This window comes from Pterocles gutturalis, unplaced genomic scaffold (genome assembly GCF_000699245.1).
Source record: "Pterocles gutturalis isolate BGI_N339 unplaced genomic scaffold, ASM69924v1 scaffold50357, whole genome shotgun sequence".
Lineage (NCBI taxonomy): Eukaryota > Metazoa > Chordata > Aves > Pterocliformes > Pteroclidae > Pterocles > Pterocles gutturalis.
In genome coordinates, this window is record NW_010117409.1 from 5,226 (window position 1) to 16,892 (window position 11,667).

General features: G+C 37.3%; 1 protein-coding gene across 1 annotated transcript; it reads right to left on the reverse strand.

Moving 5' to 3' along the window:
• Positions 1 to 13: 13 nt before the first annotated feature.
• CCDC174 (coiled-coil domain containing 174) lies at positions 14 to 11,276 on the reverse strand (the record flags this gene model as incomplete). Its single annotated transcript, XM_010075774.1, has 10 exons — positions 14 to 783; positions 2,408 to 2,542; positions 3,601 to 3,748; positions 3,919 to 4,013; positions 4,431 to 4,562; positions 6,008 to 6,108; positions 7,975 to 8,155; positions 9,200 to 9,258; positions 10,190 to 10,290; positions 11,172 to 11,276. Coding segments are annotated over 10 exons (1,827 nt in total), but the record flags the coding sequence as incomplete, so codon positions are not given.
• Between the last annotated feature and the right edge of the window lie 391 nt (positions 11,277 to 11,667).

Genomic DNA, 11,667 nt, shown 5'->3' on the forward strand with positions numbered 1-11,667 from the left:
TTCTGGGCGACACATTTGGAGCGCCCCAGCCACAGGCTTCCGTTCCCAGCGGCACATCTTGAGCGCTGCAGCCACAGGCTTCCGTTCCTGGTGGCACATCTTGAGCGCTGCAGCCGCAGCCCTCCATTCCTGGAGGCACATCTTGAGCACTACAGCCGTAGGCCTGCATTGCTGGCGGCACATCTTGGGTGCCGTAGCCATAAGCCGGCATTGAAAATGGCATATCATGAGTGCTGTAGCCATAAGCGTGCATCGGTGGCAGCATGCCTTGAGCGCCGTAGCCGTAAGCCTGCATTGAAAATGGCACATCATGAGTGCCATAGCCATAAGCCCGCATTGATGACAGCACATCTTGAGCACCATAGCCGTAAGCCTGCATCGACGGTGGCACACCCCGAGCGCCATAGCCGTAAGACTGTGCTGGTGGCAGCATATTCTCATCATCGCTGCTGTCATCCTCCGATGATGATGGCACACCTTGAGCGTCACTGCCACGGGCCTCTGCGGATGCTGACTCATCTCGAACATGGCTGTGGTGGGACTGTACTGATGGTGGCACATTTTCAGCACTGCTGCCATTGGCCTGAACTGATGGCATCTGTTGCTTTGGTGCTGTCTCCGTTTCCAGTTTTTCAGAGGAGGTTTCAGGACTGTTCAAATTCCGACTTCTGTAATTATCATCCTTCTTTTGTCCCATAAAGTAATCAGAAGGTGGCGCAAATTCTGGATCTCGCTCATCTCTGAGTTCTTCTTGTTTCTTTGACCATTGTCCAAACATCAATTCTGTCAGAAACAGGGAAAATGGTAGATTGAATATAGATTTCAGGGTCTGAAGATCAGTCAGAAAGGACAGAAAACAAATTAGCAAACAGAAAAGATGAAGATGTGTAAAGCCGTTTGAAGTTACTTTTCCATCTAGTACTAGATTGCTGGCTAAGCTGACAGTCCATTTTCTGTACAGAGCAGGAACAAAAGCGTTGAGCATTAAAGTTAACAACCATCCTCTATATAACTCATCCTAGTCACTTCAGGATCTTTTAATAATATGGTCATTGGTTATCAAAAATGACTAATTCGTTAGGCGTGAATCAAAATACAAACCAATCAAAGCATTAAGAGCTTAGTTATTATTAGATGGAGATGATGAGATTATCTCTAGTGAGCACAGGTGAAAACCAGTAACTTCTTTATTTCAACAGAAGTGGTAGATATTCTAGTTACTACGATGGCTGCTGATTTCTAATTAAAAATAGTTCTGAAGTACTGCAATGGAATGACAGCTTAAGATCACGCCGCTTAAAAAAATATCCCCCGAACTTACTCCAACAATGTCCCCCAAACCTACTCTCTAAACCCAGTAAAATTCTTTTCAGTATTCACTTCTACCAGCACTTGTAAGAAATTAAGTAGAAAATTTTGATACAGAAGGGCTACATGTTTGTCTGATGTAGCAAAATAGAGCCCTAATCAGAGCAGGACTTCTTCCTTTGCTTTTTCTTATAAGAAAATATGAAATAGTAAGGAGAAAGGCATCTAAGAGAGTGAGGACTTTTGTTTATCCCCTTCTTATACTAATTTAGATGCTTGTGTTACATTTATGTTCAGTGAACCACAGTTATTTTACTTCACACTTTAGAGTAAGCTGTCTTCTGCTTTCTGAGAGGAATATTTGTTGTGTAGCACAGTGCTGCTGAGTGTCAGTCAGATACGAGGATTCCTCAGAGGTAGGAAAAAAACAGTGTCAGGGAGGATAAAGATTTAACAGACAGGACCTGAGTGTTTTGGTTTTTAATGGAACGACAAAGTTTTCCCTCAGAATGATGTTCATTAACTGAACACAAAGAGAGACTGTGAGAAGTAAATAGAAGCTAGTGATAGCAGTATTGCACAGAACAGGAATGCTGCTCTTACAGGAGTACTAAAGAAGCTGGACATTTATTGTGCTTTGCCTATTCTTTGTTTGCTTTTACTTAGAAGTCAGGCATCACACTACAACAATGTGCACAAGCTTAAATCAATGGTGCAAAATGAGATAATGGGTTTGGGAAGGATCTAGAAGACAGCCATCGCTTGATGTTGTGACAAGGAAGGTGCTTCGCGATGGGACATCACACTGAAAGACAGTACATCTTACAAACTATGAAATTTTTCATTCTGTCAGCCTCTCCGGATCATCCAGAAATGGAATAACTCCTCTAGAAGAAACAATGATGGGGACATTAAAGCAGCTACTGGCACTACGGCAAGCCTTGTCAGTCACTGCACTGGACACTAGCTAGCCAGCAAGACAAAAGGAGAAAGTATTCAGTTGCTTCTCAGTCTTACCATACTTTGTCACAGAATAGAAATGAAAAGAGCAGCATGCACACTGCTTCCAAACAGTGTTTCTGAATCTACATTTCCTTACCTTTGCCTTTATCCCACTCTCGGACATAAGGCACGCCAGGCTTTGTATCTCTTCTTTCCTGGATGACAACTTCTACCTTTCTGCTCGCTGCAGTAACTTTCGGAGCTTCTGGTTCCTCAGAGGCACCTTTCACCTCTATGTTACAGAAAGAGAGAATAGTTTTTGTTAGTAATGGGATAAAATCTGTATGAACTTCATAGGAGGAACAGAAAGCAAGAGATATTTGCATGTATAGAGCTCATACTAGTGATCTAATTTCATTCTAATAATGAAATGCACCTGAGTCAGGAGGTGATTTTTTTTTTTAATTACTGCATATTAGTTCAGAAGAGATAATGGGTGAACCAGATAGTCAGGAAGTGTATGTATCTACCAAGAGACAATTAACTTTCTAGTTGTATCAGTAAGACTGCTGAAGATCTATTGCTTAATAATCCAAAAAGGAATGTGCTAAGTGTTATACCGATGCTAGAAAATTAGGTAAAATTAAGAACATTAGCATATTATCTCCATTTCATTTACTGGAGAAAACAATTTGCACTCTTATTCTTCTGAACAACAGTAACAGTTAGCAGTGGCACATTACTGTTCTTCGTTTCCAGAACACTTCACAGTTAATCACTTGCATAGAATTCTGACACAGTGAAATATTAGCTACATTTTACCGTGGGAGACAGACAGTACAAGTTGACTAGCAGTGTTGTAAGAGAAACAGTGCAGAGATGGGATTAGAACTCAAATTCATCATCCTAAAATCCCAAAGTCAGCTGTATGTCCAGTTTACAGACCGCACTGAAACTGTAAGTCTATATTATATGATAGAAAAATTAACTTGTTACTACTTTTTATTCTACCTCATCTTAAAAAATAAAAAAGCCAGTAAAATTTCAGCAGCTCTAACCTCAACCTGCATAGTTAACCCACATAACTGCTGCTGTCAAGTGTGAATAAAAAAAAGCCTACAATCTACATATCATATTTCTACCTGCATTATTAACGTATTTTTGGCATGATTTTATATCTACACACAACTCTATGAACTCTATCTTAACAGTTATACTAATTGTATATATAGAATATGTTATACCAATATACTGAATGTCCAAACTGAAATCAATGAGAGTATGCCTGGCCGTCGATCAAGTGCAAGATGAAATAGCAAGCATTTAACTTAAAAAGGCAGCAGATCATACCTCCATTCTCCAATTTTTCTGCCTCTTCCTCTAATCCAGCTTCCCTTAACTTCTTAACCTTCCGTGCTCGAAGTTTAGACAGCCTTGCATCTAGAGCTGCCTTCCTTTTTTCTTTCAACTGCTCACGTTTAGTTCTCTGATCAAGTGTCTTAACAGCAAAGAAAAACATGAATTAATCTTTCTTTGTTATTGTAATCAATTACATATCTTCCTTCACTGAACAACTAAAAGCAATCCTCATCAAGTACCATGTTTCAACAGGGAAAAAGATGTCCAGTTTTTTTTGGAGTTACCCCAGTTTGCTCTTGAAACTCATACCTGCTCTCTTAGCATATCCAGTGTTACCCGTTGTTTATGCCTAAGTTCTTGGTCACGAGAAAAAGCAAAATAACCAACACCAAGCTGTCTGGCCTCTGAAAAGAAGAGGAAAAATCAATAAATTTAAGTTACCCTCAGTCTATAGATGACAGTAACTACAAGCACCACGCACTCTCCTTTTAGGCTCTGAATTACTCCCCAAAACATACACCACATTAGTTTTAGATGGCTAAAATACACTTGGTTTAGATGATGCATGAAGTGAAGCTTCCTGAAAGAGAAAACAGGAGGATATAATGAAATTTGAAAAATACGTCTGAGAAAAATACAATTTGAGGAAAAATAAATCTAGGTTTATGTACTGGTAATTTGAATGGTTATTACACATGTGGCTTAACACATACCGGAAGTTTGCCATAAAGGCACAAGCAGTGACTTTCCCTTGCTTCCTCTAAAACCAATCTCTTTGACTGGTGATACAAAGTTGAGTGATATAAAGTATGGAAGTATACCATTTTCTCGAATGTCCTCATAATGTATGGGTCCCATGGGTTTTCTGAGGGCTTCTTCTTCTTCTTTTTCCCACTGCTGCCTCTGAAGTTCTCTTCTCATATCTTCAGATAATAGAGTATTCCCATCAGGAGCTTGACTAATTAAAAAAAAAAAAAAGAAAAAAAAAAGAAAAAAAAAGGTATAACAAAGCAGAACCGAACAGTTTTATGATATCAAACAGTGAAGGTATGATTGGCTCTGATCCAATGTTGCAGTTTTTACAAAACACAGATCATTGTAGGCACCATTTAGTGATGCAGCATTGATGACTATGGTACAGGGTGAAGACAAATGCGAAGCTACCTCTGAAACAAGGTACTAATAGAACATGTTATCAAAAGACTTAAACAAAATCAATATCCTTTCTTACAGGCTTTATGAAATCATCAAATCATGGAACAGGAGATAAATAATCACTTTTATTGGCATTGGGGTGCTAGCAACCACATACAGAAATATTTCAGATTTAACATAAGAAAATGAAGGGTACTTGAAATAACAAAAAGCTAGCCATTAATTTACCCTAGAAGTCAAATACTAATACCCAATATGGGAAATATTTTTCTTTTCCCAAGAGAAGCAGCAGTTTCTTTTTCTTTTATTGTCTAGCTAAAGCTGTTTTTGCTTACTGACTGTCATCTGTGTCAATGCAGAGACTGCAATTTCAAAGCACTCATATTCTCCATCTTACGTTTGAAATGTAGAGAACACACTAATGAGTTGTCAGTGTGAAAGAATTTTCACTTCAGCAGCAGTAAAGGCTCAGTTGAGGTGCCTTTAGATTATTTTCTGAAAACAATTCTCAGTGCAACCACAATAATTTTAACAGAAGAGCTGTTAAACAGCTGTTTACCAGAGCAACAACAAACAAATGGGGATCTAACAAATTCACTTTGAATGCCATGTTGAATTTGGAATTGCCAACAGACTAGAATCAGTTTCCAGGTTAAACAGAACTAGGAATCACTTCTCTGGCATTTTCTGGAAGGTATAATAAAATACAACTTCCATACAAGGACCACAGTTCTAAAAGATGCATCAAATATCTGAGAGATGACTATGTCAATTTATTAGAACTTTTCTCTGCAAGCTATGCCCCTTAAGTGAGGTTTTACATTTGGTCAGCATTTACATCAAAGAGTGTGCCTCAGTAGTTTATTAAAAATTTCATTTGGGCTTTTATTTGATATCCATGGCCTCTGTTCTGTTACAATTCAAAACCAATACATCAGCCACGTATTTCAAATGGTGAACTGCCAGGGTGAAATAAAATAGAAGCCTTGGAATGGTATTTGATTTTATAATAGAAAGTCTTAATAAAATCACAGTCATGCACAATTGCTCTGTAGCTACTCTGTCTATTTTTTAAGGCACAGTGTAGTAACCAGTAGAAGTTGGTGTAAAGTATATCTAGAGAAAGCTGTCGCATCAACAATTCTGGACTGAGAATGAGATATCAAAGAACAGCCTCTCTTCCTTCTCATTAAAAAAATGTATGTTAAATACTGCAAGAAACATGCACTTCCATTTGAGAAACCATACCTTTTCCCTTGAAGTTCCTGATCCATTTTAAGTAGACCTGGCAAATCCTTCTTCATACAGCGTCTAGATCGGCCCAAGAAATCAACATAATCAACCCTGTAATGAAAGCAAAGGAAATTGGATGTTGAACTTCTATTTGCAGATTTACAGAACTCTTAAGCAGGAGACAGAAGCAGTGACACTTTCCAAAGAGCATTTATCACCTCTTGGTCTCTCCATCTGTGACAGTTTCTTCTACCTTTCAATTAACAGACTCACAGGTTAAGAGGATACATTCTGAACAGGGCGTATAACAATCACAGACATTTACTCAATCTCACTTTGCCTTGGCAATAAGATGGTGTAAAAAAATGGTTAAAAGTTTCAGTGTCATGTAATTTTCACACCAAAATAAAACTAAGTGTAGCACTTGCTTCCCATGGTGAAAATAATGATGTGGCATCGACTTCTTGCACATATGAAACTGCTACAATATATTCCAATTATCAGTCTAAAGCTTAGTTAGAATAGGCTGATTCAACTGGCATAACAAAGGCTGACGAAAATGCAAACAAAATGTTCCTTTGAAGCGCATATTGTGCTTCTTATTCAACTCTTTATAGTACCGAACACTTAATTTACAATTGTCAAAAAAGCTGTTAAGAGCTATACTTATTGTCCTGTAATGCTAGCAAGTTCTTTAGCATCAAGCTGCCTCAATTATCCCATTCTAAAGAATTAATATTACATCTGAAAAAGTATGACTGGCAATCTAGTTCCCAAAAACCAAACTTTTAAAGATCTGTGCTTTTAGTAAGTTAGTTTTTTTACATAATTCCTAAGGATATCTAAAGCTTAGTATATACTCAGTGCCCTTTGTTTTTTACTATAATGTAGCATCAGTAGGAAAAAAAAGGCTGCATTCCTTATAGTAAAGATGCAACTAAAGATCACTGCAGAATGATAAAGATCACTGTAGGCAATGATAGAAAAGCAGCAAGTGAACAGTGAAATGTATCAGTTTGAATTTCTGTCACTTTACAGTGATGTGAGGACAAAGCAGTTGGAGCCCATCGCTCATTGATAGTTTCACCTTGAATTTCAGTAAGATGCTGGTAACGGGTATGTCTGCCTTTCCAACCTAGCAGTCTTCTGGTATTCTGCTGGATTCATTCTCTCAATTTATTCTGAAACATTACATTGCAGATCTTATCTTGGCCTGATAAACTGGAGAACGCGGGTGCTCTGTTTTAGATTGGTTACTGCTGTTTTTCAGAAACGGGTTACCAGAAGGAAAACCTCTATTCCGTAAGCTTATTAAACAAATGGGCCAGGAAAATGTTTACTCAGACTGGTTTCATAATTATTCCTAATGTCTTGGATGAAAAACTAGTGGTTACTTGGAATGTCACAGAAAATTGCCACTATGTGTTGTGCTGCAGTTAAATGGTAGAAGAAATCCTGGAAAACCATGTTCTTTTTCCAATCAGAGCTTCTGTCCTTTTAAGAGGAGGTCATACAACAGAAACATCTGCCCCTTTTTTAAGTCACACACAATTAGAGAGGGGAATGGGGATACAATAAAAACCCCAAGTTTTGCTAAAGTACATTTCTTTTCAATACACCAAAGCATAAAATTTATCAATACTGTGATCAGAACTCCCATAAACTATGCGAGAAAATAAGAGAGGATACTACAATGTCTCACTTATTTCCCCGATTGGTATTTCTCAAAATCCCGGATATAGATTCTATTGCAGTGTTACCTACATGGAAAGGAAAGTAACATGAAGGACTGTCTCTTAATGAGACACTAAATTAAATAATGTTACCACCTCTTCTCAATGTATAGTATATGTATAGTATTAACCATTAAAAAAAAAAGGTGCCACTCCACATATTTTGGAGAATAAAATTATTTTCTCATGGAATTGTCAGGAAACAGACAAGTCAGGACAGCTTAGCCCCATCAGTAGTACCAACCATTCTTCATCTGGGTCCTCAGGTGGTGGTATTTCCATTTCAGGTTGAGTTTCCTCATCATCTGTCTCTTTTTCTAAAGTCTTTCTAGCAGCTTCGCTCTGATACAGTTCCTGTACTTCATGCTGTTTGTCTATGATCTTCTGAGTAAAATCCACTAGGTACAAATCCTCAATTTCTTCATCTAAGGCAGAAAATCGATACTTAGAGAACAGTCATGAAAAGAACAGAACTGAGCACAAAATCAATATAAAATAGCGACAGTCAGCTTTTCAGCTGCTAGCCATGCCCTTGGCCACACTATTGGGGAATACTTAAATCTCATTCAGAGCTATAAATTGGCTCCACCGTGATAACATCTATTTCTGAATAGAAGTTTTAGGGTATTTTAAAGCAATTAATCATTTGTGTACAATACAGAAGAAGCTGCAGTCTTTACACTAAAATATTCTCTGCTCATTAACTATTTCAGGAATATCGGATTTGTTATGTAACAGTTCAAATAATTTTTTGATACTTAATATCTGGTGCGTTGGCAGTTAAGCAGCCGCTAGAGTACTTTTTATAAAAGTAGAGAAAAGTGGTGGGGTCATGTGGACAAAGATGGACACCAGTAAAGAAAACATAAGAGATTAATCACAAGGAGATTTGGATTCTATTTTAATAGTAACTTCTTGCAAGGGACTGAGTGAGTGAGAGAAGAAAGGGACAATTAGAATTCTCTAACCCTATTAGCTGCATGACTGGCATCCACAGATGGACCAGCCAAGACTCCCCTCCTGCTCCTCTTCTCTTCATAAAGGTCCAAGAATTAGAATGCAGGACAGAACATCAGCAATGCAATCCAAAGACTGCATAATGGAGAATAAATTAATTTTGTTTTTCTAAGATTCTGTATTGAAAAAGCAGAATATATTCCACCACTTAATGAATGAGTGAGTGAAACAAGCCAATAGTGCTTTACTAGGACAGGCTGTCCTTCAAAAAGTAATTTCATTTTCTCTGGTACCTATATTTTTCTCCCTTTCAAAGCAGAATAACCCATGTCAATCACTTTGTATAATAACTCAAAAAAATATTTTCCATGTAAGAAGACAAGCAGTGAATTCATAGTGTAGCTGCTGTAAATCACCAGACAGTCAGAAATACCAACTTTTATGGTGAATTTACAGCCTATTTTTTTGTATGTATATATCTATATTAAAAATATTAGACTAGTTTTGTTCACCTGGAAAGTCGCCTTTTGTCATTTTCTCATACAGCTTTGCTTTCTCTTCTAGTTTCTTCCTGAAAAAGAAAAAAAAAATTAACATTGCAATCCCAGCAGTTCCAAACACAGTTCAAAGTGACCAATTTGTCCTTAAATAAATAGAAGAGGAAAGTACCAGGAGTGCTTGAAATGCTTACTAGAAGCTGACTTATGCCTGGTTTTTGTTTTGCACCTTTACTGACATTTCTGAAGATACACAGATATCCAGTTCCAGAGTTTATACTGAAAATAATTTTAGTGAAGTTACAGAATTAATCTGAAGTGTAATTTGTCAAATAGGCAGGAACACAACATGACAAATATTCCACCTCTACATAACTACTATGGTCTGTCAGATAAATATTGGAAGCTAGACCATGATTTGCAGTTATGACATCCTGAAACACTGCTTTACAGGGAGAAAATAAAGGAAAAAAGAGATAACATGGAGTTACACTTAATCTTAGAAACTGCAGATGAAACCTTAGATAACTTCTGGAATGGCAGAAGACAATTTTGAAGAGCAAGGAGCTGCTTACACAAAATCAGCAAATGGCTTATAAATTGCATTTTCAACACACTTCTTATTGTACAACTAACCCATTTAGAAGATGGGGTAAATCTTGCAAAAAAGTGACCTATTTTCTGTCAAGTCGAAAAACCACTTTGCTATAGAATTGTTATGTATCACTGCCCTGGCTTTTAATTCTAAAGATGACTTTCAGAAATCAGCAACTTGACATACTTAGACAGCTATGATAGTGTGAGGGCAGGCATCCCTACAGCAGGAGGCTGCTGGGATGCAGTAGGTACATTACTGGTAAAGAGCACGGAATTGATGCTGATCTTACTGGTTGGCCTAATGAGAACTGCTGGCCCAGAATGTGCATAACTTGCTTTATGTGCTTTTCTAAACACTGAAAAACAAGTTCTACAAAGCATTCCTTTCTTACCAAGCCTAACAGTTACCTTGCTTTATCTAATATATGCTCCTCTTCCGTCTTCTGCTCAACATCTTTCTCAGCTCGATTTGCAACTCCTTTGTTTTGTTTGTTCCAGATGCTTGGTTTCTGCAGAATACAATTTTATAACAACAAATAAAGAAATAAAAGTACTAAAATGGTAATGATTTAAAAATATTTCAACCCCATAATGCAAACTTTGCAAATCAATCATGAAAGACTTTGTAAATACCATCTTCAACATGTTTGACTTGAGACTATACCTACTGTGCAGGTATGTCCTAAAATTACACAGATTGCAGTACGATATAATAGTTAAGGACAGGTTGAGAAGAAAAAAAAAGGCACTCAGAAATCAGACAAAAATGACAAAAATAATTAATAAGACCAATTGTGCTGATTACTAAACTAATGACAAAGCCATGAATTGTTTCTATGACCTTCCTTTGAGATATGAAATACAATCAGTTTGCCTGTTTACAGCATAACACTGTAAAAGCTGCATGTCGTTCCAATACAGCAGCAATACTATATTCTACCACGAGAAAGCTACAGAATGAAAACAAAACAATGTGCAATAAAGAGTAAAATGTGAGAGATAATTGTGTATTCATTATTATACACCATGATGCAGAGGAACAGGTAGCACAGCATTTATCAAGAAGAGTGTCTCATCCTCCATGCTGCAGAGAAGCATACAAATCTCGGAGAGACAAAAAGCAGCATCTTTTCCTGTAGTTACAAAGCTGTGGCTCCCTGGTGAACGAAAATTAAGTGGTGATTTAGATGGACATAAGCATGAGATAAGTTTTCTGCTGCGCACAAGAACGTCACCTGGAAATTAAATTTAAAGAACATCCTCATCATGTAGATTTTACATTTGAATGGTAACATAGCTCTGAGTATTTATTTATTTAGATTCGAACACGAACTTCCTTACTTTAAGGAGAAAAAAAATGACAGAAACAACAATGGAAAAATATTCCTACCTTATTAGAAGTTTTGGGCTTTGCAAAGATGCCAGCATCTTTCAATAGCTTTTCTTTCTTGAATTCTTCTTGCTTTCGGAAGAGTTCTGCTTTGAGATCCACCAACTACATCAGCAACAAAATAAGCAAATAAATAACCAAGACATATCGCACGCATACACATCAGTTACTGTAATAAAGTCCTAACTGCATTTCCAGTAAAACAATCTGGAATTTACAGTTACAGGAGCGTTTGATTGCATTTTTATGTGGAACTTGAAGCACTGATCCGATCACAAAGATCACTCTTAACTTTACAGCAAACAATATATATGTACTTTCACAGTTTTATATACTATTCATATAGTTTTAGGTTTTCTTTCTTTTTTTTTGTTAATAAATAAGTAGCATTGCCATCTACGACCAACGCCCATCTCAGCTTTTATTAGGAAACATCGCCAGCAGAGCTATTATCTTGAAATTACCTAGCCTAGAAGGGGATATTGTGCCTCTTTCC